General features: G+C 40.0%; 2 protein-coding genes across 3 annotated transcripts; both read left to right on the forward strand.

Annotated features, from left to right (window-relative positions):
• Window positions 1-1,844: 1,844 nt before the first annotated feature.
• On the forward strand, window positions 1,845-12,466 carry pabpc4 (poly(A) binding protein, cytoplasmic 4 (inducible form)). 2 transcript variants are annotated; one of them, XM_037746516.1, is made up of 15 exons: window positions 1,845-2,480; window positions 5,381-5,574; window positions 6,451-6,566; window positions 7,559-7,698; window positions 7,783-7,877; window positions 7,956-8,093; window positions 8,530-8,625; window positions 8,745-9,014; window positions 10,029-10,122; window positions 10,265-10,357; window positions 10,475-10,605; window positions 11,467-11,557; window positions 11,642-11,772; window positions 11,869-11,993; window positions 12,077-12,466. In XM_037746516.1, exons 1-14 carry the CDS (start codon window positions 2,288-2,290, stop codon window positions 11,968-11,970), a joined length of 1,884 nt encoding a protein of 627 aa, XP_037602444.1. In that variant the 5' UTR covers window positions 1,845-2,287; the 3' UTR covers window positions 11,971-11,993; window positions 12,077-12,466. The 2 variants fall into 2 exon arrangements, with proteins under 2 accessions (XP_037602444.1, XP_037602445.1); XM_037746517.1 differs by having other exon boundaries at window positions 2,288-2,480; window positions 10,032-10,122.
• Window positions 12,467-14,509: 2,043 nt separating this feature from the next.
• Window positions 14,510-20,620, forward strand: ppie (peptidylprolyl isomerase E (cyclophilin E)). Its single transcript, XM_037747546.1, has 10 exons — window positions 14,510-14,652; window positions 16,192-16,290; window positions 16,421-16,464; window positions 16,839-16,865; window positions 16,999-17,080; window positions 17,175-17,278; window positions 17,363-17,486; window positions 18,351-18,536; window positions 18,666-18,808; window positions 20,405-20,620. Exons 1-10 carry the CDS (start codon window positions 14,622-14,624, stop codon window positions 20,471-20,473), a joined length of 909 nt encoding a protein of 302 aa, XP_037603474.1. The 5' UTR covers window positions 14,510-14,621; the 3' UTR covers window positions 20,474-20,620.
• The last annotated feature ends 244 nt before the right edge of the window (window positions 20,621-20,864 follow it).

Consider the following 20,864-nt stretch of genomic DNA (forward strand, 5'->3'; position numbering starts at 1 on the left):
TTTGAGCCAGAAATCTCCACTTCAATTGCACTTCCATACACCAAACTTTCCAGTTTCATTCCTATCTATATTCTGACGGTTTCTACAGAGGGGTTTGTTCATCTATTGGTCATAGCCTAATATATACAACATTATATTCCTAAAAACACAGTAAATCTTTTTATATATATCCAAAATTCCCTCTGTAAGAACTTTTGACTCGTGTCAACAAAATGAAACAAGAATTTTGAACCTGGCTTTATCCAATGTTCAGATTTCTGTTCTGGAATTATATGCATATTAGTCCATATTTAATAAGAAAACAAAATTTTAGAAGACTTGTAATACACAAAAATAATTGCCTTATTGTAAGCAATCAACTGGGGAAGTTTCATGGTGTCCTATTTTATCTTTTTTACCCTATTCACCTGGGGTGTCTCCCCTTAAATACCAATTCCATTTTTCTTTTTTGAAGAAGCAAAACAGGAAGCAAAAAGGACAGTTTTTTTCCCCTGCTCATTTGGGAATATAAACTCCTGCAGATCCCACAAATTCTGCCCAAAATGACCTATTTCTTCTCCTATTTAAAAGGGCCAAACTAATTCCCATTGCCTTCTGCTGTTATGTTCACTGAAAGCAAGACAAGGGACAAGCACAGCTGAACAATAACCCCAGCATTGTTGACATGTCTTATGTCTCTTGTCTCGTATCTGGCGATACAATACTGGTCGTGATTATGGGGTAATGATTCAATATATTGCGATATATTGCAATACTGTAAACAAGGCAATATATTGTGATTTTTAAAAAATGTAATTGTAGGAAAATTGTCTTAAAGAAACACACCAGAAATACACCACTTTACAATAGGCAAAAAAACAAATGTATACTCCAAACTGCATGTGATTATGAAGTGGGCATGTCTGTAAAGGGGAGACTGGTGAGTACCCACAGAACCCACCTATTTGTTTTTACACTATTCACCTGGGGTGTCTCCACTTAAATACCAACTCCATTTTTTTTTTTTGAAGAAGCAAAACAGGAAGCAAAAAGGACACCAGCTTTTTTTCTCCCCTCATTCAATATTTCTCTTTTCTACATATAGGCTTAATTTTAATAGATCAATTATCCTTTTTATTTGAGAACAAAGAACATAAGGTCATCATGGGTGGTACAATGTACAATTACTAAATGCATCTTAATATATAATGTCACACTTCAATCAACGGTATAAACACACAATCCATTTTTCCCAGTACTCAATACTTTTTTTTTTCCAATTTAAGCCTTAAAACAAATGTGAGTCTTTCCATACAATATATTTGATTTACAATACCCCGCCATTGGTCTAATGTCGGAGGATCAGTCTGCAACCACTTTCAAGTTATGGCTTTATTACTACTTGCCAAGAGAATCTTTATTAAATATGTATCTTTGTGTAAAACAACATTTCTGGTATTTTCCCCAAGTATAGTGTAATGAATGAGTACTTTAACTTTATTCCCATTATTTTATGGATCTCAGTTGCTACCTCTTGCCAGTATGGTTGTATTTAGGGCATGCCCAAAAAATATGGAAGTAAAAATTACCCTTTTAAAAGCCTATAAAGCCTGTCCACTTCTGTGACTGTATTCCCACCCAGATGTCGCTGTGGGGAGCTGGGCTCTGTAGTTGGTACAGTACAGTGTGCTCTCTCCCTTTTACACCACATGCTCACTGTGTGTGTGTGAGTGTGAGTGAGTGTGTGTGTGTGTGTGTTTCTATCTCATGTTTGACCCTGGCCACCAGCAGGCTATTTCCTCCGCACTGCCTCTCTCTCTCTCTCTCTCTCTCTCTCTATAAAGTGCCCCTGCTTTTCCTCACGCAGTCTCTTTCACCGGCCACAAAACGACCGTGAGTGTCTAACTCACCGTTCTTTGAAAAACTTAAAATAAAAATAATATAAAAAATATAAAATTTACAAAATCTTAATAAAAACAAGTATACTTAAAGAAATAACAAACAACAACAAAAAAAAAAAGCAAAATATTAATTTTTACAAAAAATAGAAACAAGAAGCCTTGGGCTTTACTCTTTAAAGGAAGAACTACTTCAGAAGAAGAATCATTTATATGGTGATTTTTCAGCTTTGACGTTTAGTCAACCAGCTGTGGAGCAGAGAGCAGAGAGGCTGTCTTCTATTAGTTTATTATAGGGGCTGGACTGAAGCGCAGCTCGGACTCGGACTACACCTCATACCGGCTCCTTTTTTTCTGGTGTTTTCTGAGGGGGAAAACCTGGCATTCATTCCTAGTGTGAAGTCCGAGATATGAACACAGCGACCGGGAGTTATCCGATGGCTTCTCTCTACGTTGGCGACCTGCACCCCGACATCACGGAGGCGATGCTCTATGAGAAGTTCAGCCCAGCCGGACCGGTGCTCTCCATCCGGGTCTGCCGAGACATGATCACCCGCAGATCCCTCGGATACGCTTATGTGAACTTCTCTCAGCCCGCTGACGGTAAGAAAAAACAACCATGGCAGGTGATCTCTGTGCAGTTTGAGCATGTCAGAGCTTACTTTGCATGGTGCAGAAAGCATGCATCATTCAGATACTGACAATGTCACCACTATAGCTTTCAATGTCAATACTGTCTGCATGACCATCAGGGACACACTGGCAATGAATAAAAAGTGATATTTCTGCAGTCTGATCATAAGCACCTCTGCTCAGACTGGCTCATTTTGACCCATATAAGCATGCCCCAGTTGTTGCATACTCCTCACTCCTTGCTAATACTGTATGCCACTACTAACTTGAAGCCCTCACACACATGCAGAGTGAACATTACAGTCATTTTATTGCTCTTTTGGGAATATAAACTCCTGCAGATCCCACAAATTTTGCCCCAAAATGACCTATTTCTTCTCCTATTTAAAAGGGCCAAACTAATTCCCATTGCCCTATGCTGCTATGTTCACTGAAAGCAAGACAAGAGACAAGCACAGCTGAACAATAACCCCCTGCATTGTTGACATGTCTTATGTCTCTTGTCTCGTATCTGGCGATACGATACTTATCGTTATTATGGGTTGATATATATATATATATTGCAATACTGTAAACAATATATTGTGATTTTTTTTAAAATGTAATTGTTGGAAAATTGTCATAAAGAACATGCCAGAAATACACCATTTTAGAATAGGCAAAACAAAAAACAAATGTATACTCCAAACTGCATGTGATTATCATGAAATGGGCATGTCTGTAAAGGGGAGACTGGTGGGTACCCATAGAACCCATTTTCGTTCGCTTATCTTGAGGTCAGAGGTCAAGGGACCCCTGAGAAAATGGCCATGACAGTTTTTCCTCGCCAACATTTAGCGTGACTTTGGAGCGTTATTTAGTCTCGTGACATGATTGGTACCAAGGGAGGCCCTTAGGTTTTCTGGTTTCATATGATGCCAGTAACTACCACCTCGCTACCACCTCCGAAATATCGAATAGCGGCGGTTTTAAGAGGTTAATAAAAAATCTATACAGTGTGTTCGAGAATCGATACAGTATCGCACAACATAATATCGCGATACTCATGTGTATCAATATTTTCTTACACCCCTACTTGTGCGTATTGTCCGGTATGCATTCATATCAAAGACTTGATCCTGTTTGTTTGGATTTCATCCCAGGTTAGTTTTTAATTTATCGGGGATTATCTGAATCATATAGTTTGTTCATCCGTAATATCTTAACCACATAAAATTGTTGTTAATCTATTAAAACCTCGTGCCTACAGTGAATGCTATCAAAGCATTGAGCAATAGCAGCAGGTGTTGTGGTTGTGTTTGGAGGCCTGTGATATCCTACTGTTTACATTGTGGGGGACCTCTTTGCCTCTTGCATCAACGCTAAACACCTGTCACAGTTTATCCGCGTTGGTCACCAAAAGCCGGAGTAACGGTAGTTTACGACTGGCTCACTTCCAGGGAGGGGGTATCACTCACTTGAGTAAATGTAAGGAGAGCCGCAATTGAGAAAGACACCATTTGTTATTAGAGTTGTAGACATGGGGGGGATGGTAGCTGTGGGGTATTTAGCGTGTGCTTGTGGGGCAATAGCTTGCTGCGTGTATTAATTAGAACTGGTCAGTACGTCTGATTTCATGCGTTTTTTACAGTCTCTGTTGGATTTCTTCATGGCAAACACTCACGGGACCTAGTGTTGCTGATCATTCTTGTCGAGTGTCTCTTCCCCATCAATGGTAGAGAATGCTCTACTCACACTCCATGCCAGCACATACCTCCCAGGACCCCTCGCTAAATATAGAACGTCTTTCTGAGCAGCCCAAAATTTGCCTGGCAGTAATAATATTTAAGTTCTTAACATGACAGAAATGGTTGACAACAACAAGTATAAGTCAACATTTTACCAAATGACATCACTTCAAATGTGGATAATGTATTACATAGATCACTTTGGCCTTTATTAAAACTACAATTCCCACTCAGAACCTTCCAGAAGACCGCACGTTTGACAGCGGTCACACACCTTCTCTGAGCACACGGGCTGTGAAGTACAATTGCAAGCCAAACTGCTGATGCCAGCAGACGCAAGGCAGCTCCGTTTTGTTTACCAGACACTTTTAGCTGGTCAGCCTGGCCTGCCTGTGTGTGTGTGTGTGTGTGTGTGTGTGTGATACAGTGGAGTGACTGAACAAAAGGATGTTTTGGCATGTGTGCCCACATGGACATGAGAGCCTATAATATGAGAGTTAAAGCAATAGACAGAGAGAGAAACGGTATAAATTGAACCGTGGTGATTGAAACTGGCCTCAAAGAAGACATAATAATATGAGCAAATGAAACATATTACATTTTAATACCACAATTTAAGCCCACTTTTGTTATCTGAGGGCCGGCTGCACTACTACTACTGCAACTGGCCTAGGTGGGACGTGGCCCAGCAGCATGTGGTGAGTTAGAGAAGGGGGACATGTGCTCCCGGCCTGCCCACTGCAGCTGTCCTCCACACTTTTGTCCCAGCTGCTCATCAGCCACATGGTGTACTGCAGTATCTTAAGCGTGGGCCTTGTTAATGGGCCGGCAGCCGGGTTTCTCCATTGTAGCACACGCTGCACCAGAAGACAAACACTAGTTTAATACACTTCTCTTCATGTTATTTCTGTTATTCATGCTGTGTTTGTGGTTTAAAGGGATGGCTGCATTATAACCACTGGTAAGCTATTGGTAGAATAGGAATTCCTTGTGTGACCTGTAAGCACTAACCTACATGACCATGATAGATGGAAGCATCATATCATGTAGCATACATACTAGTGTTTTCGGACTCATGGCTCCATGTAAACAACCACCCATGACCTTTTCCCTCCACCTCCACCTCCTGCCTCCTCCCTCCAGCCGAGAGAGCCCTGGACACCATGAACTTTGACGTGGTGAAAGGGAAGCCCATCAGAATCATGTGGTCCCAAAGAGACCCCTCCCTCAGGAAGTCCGGAGTGGGCAACGTGTTCATCAAGAACCTCGACAAGTCCATTGACAACAAAGCCCTGTACGACACCTTCTCCGCCTTTGGCAACATCCTCTCCTGCAAGGTACAACTGTCATACATGTGACTGAGGGGCTTTAAAACAGGCAGATTGTTCCTTTTATGCTGTATACGTTCCCACTTTTGGAAAAGCAGTTCCTGCTTGGAGATTACACACAAATTGTGCTTAAATTAGATTACAAATTGTAATAATATTCTCATGCACTTAACACTTTATCACATAAACTCATACATCATCTCTCTTTCTAGTTCCAACTAAAAACTAGTCACATTGTAGCAATGCTTCCACATTTTGGGACATTTGCTTTCTTGTAGAAAGTTAGATGACAAAAACGATACCACTCCCATGTCTGACAGTTGAATATGAAGCTACAGCCAGCAGCTGCTTAGCTTAGTTTAGCATAAAGACTGGAAACAGCTAGCCTGGCTCGGTCCATAGGTAACAAAATACACCAGACTCAGGCCGTATGGGAGCAGTGCAGAGCGGCGGCTGTGAGCTAGCCAGTGGGGCAAGCTCATATGCGTGAACATTAAAAGCATGCGTGGCCGGCCCGGCTATGTCAACAAAGCAAGAAGAAGCGCGGATTACAACACACACAGATGGAGAGTGACTTCATTCTCTGCTCAGGTAGACATTACTCCTCTATATCTTTACATAGCAAATAGTTGTTTGCTGCTATATTAATGCTCTGAATGTCGCATAGAGCACCTTTAAACATAATTTGGACAGACCCAGGCTAGCTTTTTTCTGCTGTTTCTGGTCTAATGCTAAGCTGGACTAACTGGCTACAGCTTCATATTTAGAGGAGAGATTTGAGAGTGGTATCTCAGAAAGAAAGCGAATAAGCTTATTTCCAAAAATATTGGTGTCATGTTACCTCTCTACTGGATGCATATTTACCCACGTCTTCCTCTGCTCCAGGTGGTGTGTGATGAAAACGGCTCCAAGGGATACGCTTTTGTACACTTTGAGACCCAAGATGCTGCCGATCGTGCCATTGAGAAGATGAACGGCATGCTTCTGAATGACCGCAAGGTGTGAGTGTCTGATCATCTAGGAACTGGGGTCAAAGGGGCATTTGTTGTCAGATAGTGTGTTTTGAAAAGACTTTTGAAGACTTTAGCTAGAACTTTAAGATGATTTTGACAGTACTTCAAAGTTATGATGACGTTGAAAGTCCAGTCGTAGAGGGTGCAGGACTTATTGAGCTTATGGTGATAATAGTACAGTAATAGCTTATCAAACGCTGCTATATTTTGTGTGTAAACCTGACCTGTTTGTTTTGCACATGTGTTGAGTGAACTGACTTTTCGTGTCTTTTTTCAGTTGGTGAGTTTGTGTGTGTGAATAATCGGACTAATAAGCTCATCTCTCACTACCGCCAGTATGAAGATAACCTCTGATCTGATAGATAACAAACTAAAAGCTCTTACTTAACTCTTATCTTTCCTACCAGACGCATTTTCTGTTGCCTCATCTGTCCACTCGCTGGTCACCCCGTCTTGGAGCGTTTGTTATGTGTGTGTGTGTATGACCACGCTTGTGTGTTTTAGTGATGGATCGAATGCAGGAATGCAATACTGGATGGCGGAAGGGGAGAGGTCGTCATAGCAAGGTATATAAGATCATTTGGTCCTCCTCAGCTTTCCTTTGTACTGTGAGACTCTGTTCCTCCACCCCTCTCCATCCACCTCCTCATCAAGTTTTGGACCAAGAATTAAGATGGTTGTCACTGTGATGTCTAGCATGCCAACATATCTGCCTGCATCTGGTGATATTAACAGCAGTTGGGTGTTTTTTTTTCATTGTTTACCCCAGGAATGATGAGTCACATGATGAAATGTAGCTGTGAATTTGTTTTGTGGATGTTGTCCCCTGTACTTATCGTGCTTGCGTGGTCAGGTCGTCCTCTCCTGGAACAAGAGTGTTTTTTAGATCGGAAAAAGGAAGTCAATCCTGGTTTGTTTTCTCATCTCTGTCAGGACTGTTTTACAAGAGTGTGTTTCGCTGCTCTCCCTTCCATCTTCAGGTTTGTGGGTCGTTTCAAATCTCGCAAGGAACGGGAGGCTGAACTTGGCGCCAAAGCCAAGGAGTTTACCAATGTCTACATCAAGAACTTTGGAGACGATATGAATGACGACAAGCTGAAGGAGATGTTTGACAAATATGGTAAATTGGGATGAGATACATTCATACATTCTCCAAACTTTAATGTGGTCTTACATCCACTAATCTGACCCTTAACCTCTACAGGTAAAACACTCAGCGTGAAGGTGATGACAGACCCCACCGGCAAATCCAGAGGCTTTGGATTCGTTAGTTACGAGCAACACGAGGACGCCAACAAGGTACTATGGCCTCATGGAAATGTACCAAGTGACTCTTCCATTGGTCATTCCCTCTGATAATAATGGTTTCGTCCAAAGGCTGTAGAGGATATGAATGGCAGCGATCTCAATGGCAAGACTGTGTTTGTGGGCCGGGCTCAGAAGAAGATGGAGCGGCAGGCGGAGCTGAAGAGGAAGTTTGAGCTGCTGAAACAAGAGAGGATCAGTCGTTATCAGGTCTGTACAAACTAAGCCCTTAAAAGTACAGTGTTTAGGATTTAGGGAGATCTACTGGCAGAAATGGAATACAATATTAATGATTGTTTTTTAATATTTAAGTAATTGTTGTATAATCACCTGAAAATAAGAATCGCTGTGTTTTTGTTACCTTATATTGTACATACGGAGCTGTAGCCCAGACAGTAGCCCAGAACGGACAAACCCTGGCTGTAGATAGGGCCATTCGCGTTTTCCCGTTTTTGCGCTGGCCACCGTAGTTCTCCTACACGCTTGCTACACGGGAGAAGTTTTAGATGGTTGCAATCTGCAACCTCACCACTAGATGCCTCCAGATCCTACACACTGCACCTTTTAATGAATCAAATCTTCAATTTCCGCCCATTAATGTCAATGAAGCTGCTATCTATCCTGACTGTCTTGTCTTTATTTTCAGGGTGTTAATCTTTACATTAAGAACCTGGATGACACCATAGACGATGAGAAACTGCGTAAAGAGTTCTCTCCATTCGGGTCTATTACAAGTGCTAAGGTGAGAACGATCAAACAGACCAGAGGAGAAATAATGCATCACTGCAATATAAATATTGCAACAGCGTTGACAATATTGTGTGTTTGAAGTTACCCAGACGCAATCTGTCTCTATATTAGGTGATGCTAGAGGAGGGTCGCTCCAAGGGCTTCGGCTTTGTCTGCTTCTCCTCCCCCGAAGAGGCCACCAAGGCCGTGACTGAAATGAACGGACGCATCGTTGGCTCCAAACCCCTCTACGTGGCCCTCGCTCAGCGCAAAGAGGAGCGCAAAGCCCACCTCACCAACCAGTACATGCAGCGCATCGCCGGCATGAGGGCCATGCCGGCTAACGCCATCATTAATCAGTTCCAGCCCACAAGTGGTTACTTCATGCCAGCTGTGCCACAGGTGTGAGGATCAAAGTCTGAGAAGATAGTGTGTGTTCAAGTCGCTATAATCTATATTTTTAAATTAAAAATGGATCACATGACTGTGTAATGACGAACCTACAGATAACTATCACCTGACTCTACAGTTCCCCTCAGCTCTGCGGAGCTTTTTTAGCGTGTTAGCTCATTATTTTTTTATTCAGTCTCACCGCTCTCATCATGCAGGTAGCAAAAAATTCTATACCCTACCAGACCAACATCAACCTGCAGACTGGTAACGTTAGCGACTAGTTGGTGAACATAGTGGAGCATTTAGTGTCTTAAAGGGGACCTATTATGCTTTTTCCCTTTCCTTTAGTGTGTTATATAGTTTTTTTTGCATGTAAAAGGTCCTGCCTTTTCTTCTGTAACGTGGTGATGTCACCAAGTAACACATTTGCATAACTGCTAGCTTGGCATGCCCTCAAACAAAGCTGAAGCAGAGTCCAAAGAGTTTGATTTGGTTGGCCAATCACAACAGTTGGCCAGCTGACCAATCAGAGCAGACTGAGGCTAGGGGGGTATGAGCCGGTATGAGAAAAGTAAACCATTTTTTGAACATTAAAGCATGTAAACATATTCTAGTGGAAACCCAAAATACAAGTATGCACCTGAAAAAAAGCACAATAGGTCCTCTTTAAGAGCCCGGTTTTCCTGCGTGACTTAGTGGAGTCTAAAAACAGAGCTAAAAGAAGGGTGAAAATTGGACTTACGTTCACCAAGTAGACACAAACACTGTTAATGCAGGTTTAAAATCAGTTAAAATACTTACTTAAGACACTATTTAAATTTAAAATGTCAAGAAAGCTAAGATAAATCCCAACAATTCCAAGTTTTTGTTGTGCATTTCCCAGAGGTCACCAGGCAAACTTTTGATAATTTTGTTTCCTTTTTATTTCAGTATAAATGCCACAGATTAAAAAGATAGTCAGCGGTTTCAGACGGTTATGACTTTAATGCCATAAAATGATACATTTCACTTACTTGTACCCAGCAGGCCCAGAATAGGACTACATACTATGCACCGAATCAGTTGGCCCAAATGCGTCCCAACCCCAGGTGGCAGCAGCAAGGTGGCAGAGGTCAAGGTGAGCATGTAGCATTATATGATGTGTCTATCTTTGATACAGCTACCTCACATACATAGCTGTAATGGACCTATTTAAAATATGTTTAATGCAATTTTGTTTTGTATTTCATGTCATTGTTTTTGTATTCTGTCACTCCCAGGTTTCCAAGGGATACCCAGCTCGCTGCGTCAGCCAGGACCCCGTGCCAACCTTAGACACATGAGTCCTGGTGGCGGCACACAAGGCCCACGAGGTGTGTTCACTAATAACAGCTGACCAAAATGATCACCATCAACTCATGCATTTTATTGACACCACTAGAGGCTGTCAAGACACTGAATTGTGCTCCATTTTCCTTCCTCTCTGCTAGCCTCTGGCCAGTCCATGGTTCCTCGTCCCTCAATGGGAGTCCCCGGTCCCCGTGCAATGCCTCCTTACAAATATGCCACTGGTGTCCGTAACCCCAACCCCCAGGTGGTGCAACCTATTGCCTTACAGCAGGTAGGAGTAAAAGACCAATCACATCATCTTGTGTTCCTAATAGGGCTGTCAATCGATTAAAATTTTAATCACATAATTGTTCATAGTTAATCGCTATTAATTGCAAATTATTCGCACATTTTAAATCTGTTCAAAACGTATCTTAAAGGGAGATTTTCAAGATTTTCAAGTATTTAATTCTCTTATCAACATGGGAGTGGGCAAATATTCTTGCTTTATGCAAATTTATGTATATATTTATTATTGGAAATCAATTAACAACACAAAACCGTGACAGATATTATCCAGAAACCCTCACAGGTACTGCATTTAGCATAAAAAATATGCTCAAATCATAACATGGCAAACTGCAGCCCAACAGACAACAACAGCTGTCAGTGTGTCAGTGTGCTGACTTGACTATGACTTGCCCCAAACTGCATGTGATTATCATAAAGTGGGCATGTCTGTAAAGGGGAGACTCGTGGGTACCCATAGAACCCATTTTCATTCACATATCTTGAGGTCAGAGGTCAAGCCACCCCTTTGAAAATGGCCATGCCAGTTTGTCCTCCCCAAAATTTAGTCCAACTTTGTTACGTTAGTGTTATTTAGCCTCTTTCCCGACAAGCTAGTATGGTTGGTGCCAATGGATTCCTTAGGTGTAATAGTTTTATATGATGCCAGTATCTTCACTCTAGCTTTAAAACTGAGCCAACTACAACCTATAAATCTCAAGTTGCGTTAATGCGTTAAAGAAATTAGTGGCGTTAAAACTGATTGGCGTTAACGCGTTAAGTTTGACAGCCCTAGTTCCTATCATATCAAGCCTCCGACCCTATAAATAATTTCTTTCCTATGCTCTTTATTTGTCCTTTCTAGGCTCAGCCAGCTGTGCACGTTCAAGGCCAGGAGCCTCTCACAGCCTCCATGCTGGCTGCTGCGCCCCCTCAGGAGCAGAAACAGATGCTAGGTAAGAATCCCATGTAATATTGAATGAGCTGTAATATTTTTCAGTTTTTATTAGGCTGATTCATTCTCAATTTTTCCAAAATAGGTGAACGTCTTTTCCCACTGATTCAGTCCATGCATGCCAACCTGGCAGGAAAGATCACTGGCATGCTGCTGGAGATTGACAACTCTGAACTGCTGCATATGCTGGAGTCCCATGAGTCTCTGCGCTCAAAGGTACTTGGCTACTTCCATCTGTGCTATAATGTCACACTGAAATGTCCATTTATATAACACATGTCATTATTCATGTTGGATGTTATGTTTGTATAGGTGGAAGAAGCCGTCGCCGTGCTACAAGCCCACCAGGCAAAGAAAGATGCCACTCAGAAAGTGGGCAGCATTGCTACCACTGCTGCTGCTGCCACATCCTGAAGACTGCGTGCTGAATTGAATGGGTATGATAATACATAATCAGTCAAGCTATTCATACGTAATTTAAGTTTTGTGATAGGAATGAAAAGTCTTTGTGTCGTTTCAGGGCAACAGAAAAAACGAGCAGAGACGGAGAGAAACACACTAACACTGACTCCAATCACCTGACTCCTCTGAAGAATTATGCAAAAATGAAGAAAAAAATGGAAAATATAATTAAAAAAATATACTTGAACATTTTGAAAAATATTACAGTTCATAATTTTCTAGTTCTGTAAAACTTTTAAACTCAAAAGCAATAATGCAAATGAATCTTGAATGACGGCCCTTCATTTTGTGGCAAAGGAGAGAAAAGTTTTTCTAAAAGGAAAATGAGCCTTGTTCTTTTTCTTTGCTTGAAAGTTTTATGCTTGATTTGAAATGATGGACTCCTCTATCCTATCATGTTATCATGGGTGTGTGGTATTATCAATAAAGGGATGATATATCAAGGTTACCACTGTTGTGTTACTTTAATGCTTACATATAACCTATTTTATTCAGTTTCAAGCGTGTATCTGACACACGTGTCAGTAGTGTGCAGAGATGGCCAAACCGGGTTAAGGGGTGGAACAGTCAGAGCATGGTTTTTATGGTGTTCCCTCTTTAGATAGATGATTGATACAAGCAACATAAGAACGTAAAAAAGAAAACATTTAATTTGCCTATTGTTTTTTAACTAAAGACAAAGACAGAGAATGTTTTTTCCTGTACCAAATTACCAGTTAGACATATTGTCACTGAGCTTTTGCATAGAAACCTCATGTTCAAAATCATTGTCATTGACTTCACTGTCATGAAATCACAACAAAGGGTGGCTAGCAAGCTCTGAACAGGTACTTTTACATGGTTTGATATTAAGCTCTAAGAATGATAAATCACTCAATGCATCAAATTTTGTAAATAAGAACAATGTAATGTTGCAATAAAAATACTATTTTATAGGTGTCACCTTTGTGATCAAATTGTCATTTTTAAGTTATCCTCTGTTGGCTAGCATAGGATATACGTCACACTTTTTGAAAGCTTTTCTAAATGTCATTGCATCCTCTTGTCATTCTTCTTTAAGTCTATGTGATCAAGAAAGTGTTTATTTTGAAATCCACTATAGAAATGTGATCCTGACATCAGTGATTGTGTGACACATCGAGAAAAGAGCCAGATAAAGGGACAAAAACACAAGACAAAAGAAGTCCATTTCAAAATCATGAATAATATTTATCCATCCAATGAACTGCTAAGACTGAGATTTAATGTTGATCACAATAACTGCAACTTTTGTGATACTGAGATTGAAACTATACCGATCATTTGTTTTTTTCACTGTGTATACTCTGTGGCATTCTGGGAGGATTCGCAGGACTGGCTGTCAACGAAAATCCAACTACTTTCTTCTCTCATAAGAGAAAATATTGTGTTTAGGGTTAACATGAAGGACATAAAGAGATCGAAATCTTTCATCTATGCTTCCAAATGCATGGATGAAATGGACAGTGCTTTAAGACTAATGAAAGGAAAACATGCAAAGTCTCTCCTCAGAGCTTATGAAGAACAGAACATATATGATGATGACCCCTAGAGCTTCTATGGAAGAGTGCAGTCTTATTATTTATTTATTTTTTCCTTTAATTATTTTCTATTCCCTTTATTTTTTGTTATTATATTATTTTATATAATTTAAGTTATCTTTCCTATCCAATTGCGCCTTGCATGTTAAGAAATGTTATTGAGTTTAGGTTACAATGTCTTAAAGTTTGTAAATGAATGAATTATCTTCAATAAAAAATAATAATAATAATAAAAAAAAAAACTTACTGAGACACTTGACTAGAACAGATATTAGTAACACCTGTGCCTTCCCTACTGAGTCAACAATTATTTACTCCTAGGTTGTGCCTATAAAGAGTTTTAGCTCAAATATAGACCTACCAAACTTCATTCTGTCCAAACACCAACCATGCTTCCTTTAAACTGAAGAATGCAGTTTTCTTAAATGATTAGAAATAGAGATACAGCCTATACATTTTTTTGTAATATTTGTGGAAGAAAGATGTTGTGAAGGGTGTAAATGGTAGAAACTGGCTTTCCTAGTTGAACACGTGCAATGTAAATGTGAAATAACACAGTGGTCCCTTTTGTGTCACTTTTGCAATGTAAATACTGTAAATCTACTGTTACGGATATGTGCAATAACATGCTGATCACTCTGTGCAATAATTATATAATCATCTGACAGACACTTTGTGCAATAATCTGGCAAAACTGTCATCTCAACAATATACATATTGTATTTTTTATATTTTATATTGCATTATCTTTTATATATATATATATATTTGTTTTAATATTTATATTGCACTATCTCTTTTTTATATTGTATTATCTTTTTTAGCACCTATGGGATTGTCACAATCTAATTTCGTTGTACTACACAATGACAATAAAGATCTTGAATCATATAGCAGGGCTGTGGTGGCAGTCTGCTGAATGTAGTGACAGCTTCCTCCTCCAGGTGGCGCTGGAGGATACTTGGTCATTGGGAGGCGGGACTTCCGGCCTCTCTGCACCAATCACAAGCTGCCGGGTTCAGAGTGGAAAGGTCGCATCGAAAAATGGCGTCTAACAAACGAGTGCTGTATGTTGGTGAGTTAATGTTACTTTCTTTATAAATACGTCCAAATTACATTGTTTTAGTAAACATAGCTAACGCATTAAGGACATTAGGTTACAAATAATTAAACGAGACGCAACAAAATGTGTTTAAAGTGCTTTTAATATGATAAAAACCTCCGATACGGAAGGTTTTCACCGGTAAAACATGAACACATGGAAACTTCACTGGTTTTAAACTTTCCCCCGACTCCATGACCAATGAGTGAAGTCTATCATGTCACCTTCTGTAATAAACTCTGAATAAATGAAAATAAAACAACAATAAAACCACTTTAAGCTCAGGAACTCAAGGCTCCAATGGTGCTTATTGTGCCCTGAACGCAGCACGTAAACCTGCTCAGTTATCTCTGAAGATGTAAACAAACACATGTTTTCATTGATGTATTTAAATTATTAAAGGTCCCATATCGTGCTCATTTTCAGGTTCATATTTGTATTTTGTGTTTCTACTAGAACATGTTTACATACTGTAATGTTAAAAATACACCTTTATTTTCCTCATACTGTCGGCCTGAATATACCTGTATTTACCCTCTGTCTGAAACGCTCCGTTTTAGTGCATTTTTACGGAATTGCAACAGAATTGCGTTGCTATAGGCAACAGCTTGGGTACATGTGTACTTCCTGTCAGCTGATGACATTCACATACACTGCAACCATGAATAAACGGGGACACATTTACAATGTTTAAAGGGACTATTTGTAACTTTCAGAAATGCTTCTTAACAGCGACACCTGTGGCCTTGAAATCAACGAAAGTCAGCGTCGGGCTCGCGCTTGCTTGCTCGCTCTCAATATACCTGAACGAGCATCACTCAAAACACTGAGGCGACACACGTCAGCTAAAACCACAATATCACTCTATATTTCAGCTGCTTGGCAGTAATGTTAGCTGACCAGACGAAGGTCTCTCCATGAACATGATTTAGATCTGATCCTAGTGTTGGCTTTTCCTGCCTAAGTGCAGGCTGAGGCAGCGGGGCTCTCCAGCGTGTCTCCCTGCTCTCTCCGCCCGCAGCCGGAGAGAGCAGAGGAGACACCGGCACCCGGTCGGTAACGAGAAGACAACGTAAATCTCTGTAGAGCTCCGTCACTTCACAAGACACGGAAAACCTCCTGTTGGTCTGGAGGAGCTGCAGCAGTTATTTCTGCACAAACGTCCCCTGTGCATTCACTAGATATTCTCAGAGCTAAACTAACTCTTCTGCAGTGTGTAGTGAGCGCGCGTTCACGTCTAGAGGTGGAGCGAGCTGAGCTGTCTGAGTGAAGGCGAGCAGGCAGAGGAGGAGGGTACAGCGGCTACACGCGAACGCGCATATGCGAGCGCGCATGTGTGACGACCCGCTACATTTATGCACGTACAAAGTTACAAATAGTCCCTTTAAGCCTGCTTTATAATAAAAAAAACATGAAAATCACACTTTTTTATAATATGAGACCTTTTAAAGCGACATGACAGTAACTTACTGTTCATCAGCTCAGTGTCATTACGGTGTGTTTTTCTGTCAGGTGGCCTGGCAGAAGAGGTGGATGAGAAGGTGTTACACGCAGCTTTTATTCCATTTGGAGACATCACAGACATCCAAATACCGTTAGACTATGAAACAGGTAAGATCATGAGCTTTGTTATTAACTATGATGATAACTGCACTGTTTCTATGTCACACTTTATTACTGTGGTATAGTTAAAATGAATATTAAGCTGTTTTTAATGTGTCTTATGTTCTGTTTTTTTTAGAAAAGCACAGAGGGTTTGCGTTCATTGAGTTTGAGTTGGGAGAGGTATGTAACATCACTGGTTTATAGTGCTGAAGTACACTGCTGCAATATTGTGATATTAACCTGATAGCTAGGGAATCTACTTTATGTACAGCCATACATTAATTTAGTGTATACCATAATAGCAACACAAAAGAAAGCTTGATGTTTAAGAGAGGTGATTCCCAGTTATTAATATGGCTGTTCTCTAGCATGTGATTATGAATTGAATAAATGTATCAACATCCTTTATACACAGTTTCATTGAAATGCTGTCTTATTTAGAAAAAGGTGTATGGTAGTCTGACAGGTGAATTCACTCTAAACATGGTTGGTAATTGACTTGATGGTAAATATTTCTGTACTCATAACCTGTTTATTGCCTTTGTCTTCTGTAGGATGCTGCAGCAGCTATTGATAACATGGTAAGTGGATCACATTGCTGCACATTCATGTCAGTTTTATTACCTGTTTCTGAGACCTAGCCGTTGTGAGTTTACCCAAAAGGTCCAAAAATGAGCTTTCTGCTTTAATATTGATTTTCTTTTTTTCTTCTAGAATGAGTCTGAGCTTTTCGGACGGACTATCCGTGTCAACACCGCCAAGCCCATGAGAATCAAAGAAGGATCTTCTCGACCAGGTGACTTATGAAAACCTGTTTATAGAGGCCTTTGTCTGGGCAGTAGTTTAAATTCTTGGTTCTGATGTTTTTTTAAACTCTGCTTCTCCGTCAGTGTGGTCGGACGATGACTGGCTGAAGAAGTTCTCAGGGAAGACCGCAGAGGAGGCTGACCAGGAGGCAGCGGGTGGAGAGACAACCAACACTGCAACACAGGAGGTGAGCTGGCTTTCTCTCTAAAGCGTGTCGGTGACTCTGACTCTTAACTATGTTAAGATGGTGACATAAGTATGATTTTTGCAGGCTGAGCCCCCGGCTAAAAAGGGCCGAGTTAATCCTCAGGTCTACATGGACATCAAGATTGGAAACAAGGTAGCCGGGAGACTACGCTTCCTCCTTCGAGCTGACATCGTTCCTATGACTGCAGGTGTGTGTGCTGTAGGGCTTTCACCATCACATCTTTGTCAAAAATACATACTGTACAGTATTACCCCTTAGATGGAGTTGTAGCAGTGGAGGTGATTCTTAGCCTAAATACATACAGTACATTTGTGCACAGTAACGAGCAGGGAAAATGTCTGTTTAGCTTACATAGGAGGTGTCTCAAGATTTAGGAAAAATACACTTTTATTGAACATAATAAGTCAACTTGCATCTCCACACTGTTGTATCATCAAACATGTTATTTACTTAAATGTAATGACATTTTCAATGATAAAATAACTTACTTTTGTGACGTTTTTTTAAGTGAATCCGATCCAAATAATATGTAATATCTCTGTGAGGGAATCTGTCAGTTGTCTTAGAGATTGATAGCTTTTTTTGTGTCACTGTGGCCCTGGTGCATAGTAAAGCCTGGCTCCAGGAAGAATAAACAATCGGTGCATGTGGAATACGTGGAATACCTACTATCTTTATGTCAAGATGGTTCTTCCAATTGTTGTTTTTATTTCCCACACATATATGTGTTTCCTTGCGTATTCTTATCAAATGAATTGCGTTTGCTGTAACGTTACTGTGCAACACTCACGTGAAGTTTCAGGACTGTTTTCCCTTCGGCGAATGATAATCCTGAATCCGTGATCAGCATTGCTTGCTTTATTGTTGACATCCACCCAGGGGAAACACTGCTGTATCTGCACAATGTTTAGGTTGATTGCTTATGGATTTACACTAAAATGAATTCTACAGGAGTAAAACAAAAACACAAGTGCTTAATTATCATCCCCCTTTAAGAAATAAGAAAAAAATCAGTTGGTGACACCAGCATCTTTTCTTACATCCTATACAGAGAATTTCCGCTGCCTGTGCACGCACGAGAAAGGCTTTGGCTTTAAGGGCAGCAGCTTTCATCGCATCATTCCTCAGTTTATGTGCCAAGGGGGTGACTTCACCAACCACAACGGCACCGGTGGCAAATCCATCTACGGCCGGAAGTTTGATGATGAAAACTTTGTCCTCAAGCACACCGAACCAGGTGAGGACTTTTGCGTGGAGCTCTTGGAGTGTGTGTTGGCGGTCTGTGTGTGAATGAGCATCATGTTTTGTTACGTTTACTAGCAGAGCCTGTAGGTAACTGACCAAACCTTGTCTCTCATGCTCACAGGGCAGCTCTCCATGGCCAACTCTGGGGCAAACACTAATGGCTCTCAGTTCTTCATCACCACTGACAAAACAGACTGGCTGGATAACAAACATGTAGTGTTTGGAGATATGGTGGAGGGGATGGATGTGCTCCGTGCAATGGAGGTAAGGGATAAAAGGGTTAACTGAGACTGCAAAATATTTGTTTTATATAATACAATCACAGGTTTCTATTTGTAAAAAAAAAAGGGTTAATTCAGTGATAATAAAAGCTTAAAATCACTCACAGCAAAAAAATGCTCTCATTAACAAACCTTATTACACAGCTTTGTTGAATACTCGATTCTGATTGGTCAGGTATGTCCTTCTACGGTCTGTTATATCTTTATATATATATATATATATATATATAAATAAAGACATAAAATATTATATATATATATATATATATATATATATTATTGATTTCTTAAGTAAGTAGTTGCTTCTCACTTTTGCTACATGTGAATAAAGCAGAAACCAAAATTAACAAACCGTTGAAAATTAGCTTTAGAGTCTGCTGGTTTACCAAATGCTATGATTGATTTTTAGGGATGATGTGAAGTTAATCTTGATTATTTTTACACATACAAGAAAAAAAAAAGGGAGAAAACAGATCAGCAAAAACAGAATCCCCACCCAGCAACCCCCCAAAAAGAACAGAAAATATGAAGTATATTACAGTAGTGTTAGTAAATTGTACATGCATACCAAAAAAAGCTGAGAAGGCAATACCCACTGCTAATGCAACACAATGTCCAGCAGAGTATTCAGTTACCAGAGGAAACCAAGAACAGTCACCAAGAGGGGCCGACAATAAATGAAGAGAGAAACACAGAGTCAGTTAGTTGGAGATAGTTGGAGCGTGTGCATGGTAGACCTGTCCTGAATACCATTTTTTGGGCTTCGAAGCTTCTGTGAGAAATATTCAAAGGTATTCGAAGCTTCGCAGTGCAGTACAGCAGGCTGACATGTTTTTCTGTCTGTCTCCATCACCCCCGTTTCAGTGCTGCTGCCTCACTACTGTACACACACACATCTCTACACACAACAAACAGCGATATCCATCTGAGAATAACTAATAATTAATGCTGAATATGAAAAATTAATAATGTTGTGGGATTATTCCTTATTTCATGGGCTATTTGGGGAATTATACTTTATTATTAAATAATTTTATATATTTATATCTATATATATCTATATATAGATATATATATCTATATATACAAAGCATTCTAATACTGATTTGGAGGTTGATTACCATGGCAATGGACGAAGCTTCGAGGCATTCGGATCAGCCCTAGTGTAGGATACTCTGAGTTTCTCAGGACATAGACAAACATAAATGCACCTGGTAGACACACTGCCCCCTAATATTATCTTCAAAGGGTCCATAAATATTCAGTTAGACATAGAGTACCTTATCTCTTCCAACGTATAAACAGGAAATCATATCATTAAGCCATTTTTTTTATAACAAAGAAGATGAAGGTTTCAAGTTGATCTTTCATTAGAAGTTGCAAAAATAGAAAGAGAATATTTGTGACCATACTGTTCACAAATGTTACGTTGTACCCATAAACGTGGAACAAACCTCTATTTGGGCTTTATGTTATATTGGTAATTTGTTGATTTATATTGTAATAAACGTTTAAGACAATCGGGCGGAATTTTGGTCAAGTAATTGCTGTATCTTTTAAACGTGTTTTCTTTCTGCAGGCTCAGGGAAATAAAGACGGCAAGCCGAAGCAGAAGGTCATCATCTCTGACTGTGGAGAATATGAGTGAACAAATAAGATGTGTGTGCTTGTTTTGTATGTGTCAATGGAGGCAGTGTATGTCTGAGAGTGTGTTCATGGTCTTTTGTACTTTGAGCCCACATCATCTGCCATGTAAATATTTCAATAAACACCTTTTTTTTTTTTATAAAGAAACCACAGCTTGATGTCTGTTACTTTGTACAAATTAAATGTCACACTGATCCGCTGATTGTTGGCTTATTCCTTTTTATAGCTGCAAAACTACCTATTTAACACATATTTTCTTCATTTCCATTTATTTGTTTTCATTTGCTTCAAGTCAGTATTGTCAAAGGCTTTGTAAATAATAATATATATTTTTTTAAAACAATATTTGTATGAATTTTACATATATACATATATACACATACAGACAGACT

This window comes from Sebastes umbrosus, chromosome 16, assembly GCF_015220745.1.
Source record: "Sebastes umbrosus isolate fSebUmb1 chromosome 16, fSebUmb1.pri, whole genome shotgun sequence".
NCBI lineage: Eukaryota > Metazoa > Chordata > Actinopteri > Perciformes > Sebastidae > Sebastes > Sebastes umbrosus.

Coding starts and splice junctions, on each gene's coding strand:
- pabpc4 (XM_037746516.1), top strand. CDS start 2,288: ATGAACACAGCGACCGGGAGTTATCCGATGGCTTCTCTCTACGTTGGC. Junction 2,481..5,380: donor CTTCTCTCAGCCCGCTGACG/GTAAGAAAAAAC, acceptor TCCTCCCTCCAG/CCGAGAGAGCCCTGGACACC. Junction 11,558..11,641: donor GGAGCAGAAACAGATGCTAG/GTAAGAATCCCA, acceptor TTTCCAAAATAG/GTGAACGTCTTTTCCCACTG.
- ppie (XM_037747546.1), top strand. CDS start 14,622: ATGGCGTCTAACAAACGAGTGCTGTATGTTG. Junction 16,291..16,420: donor ACCGTTAGACTATGAAACAG/GTAAGATCATGA, acceptor TGTTTTTTTTAG/AAAAGCACAGAGGGTTTGCG. Junction 16,866..16,998: donor CAGCAGCTATTGATAACATG/GTAAGTGGATCA, acceptor TTTTTCTTCTAG/AATGAGTCTGAGCTTTTCGG.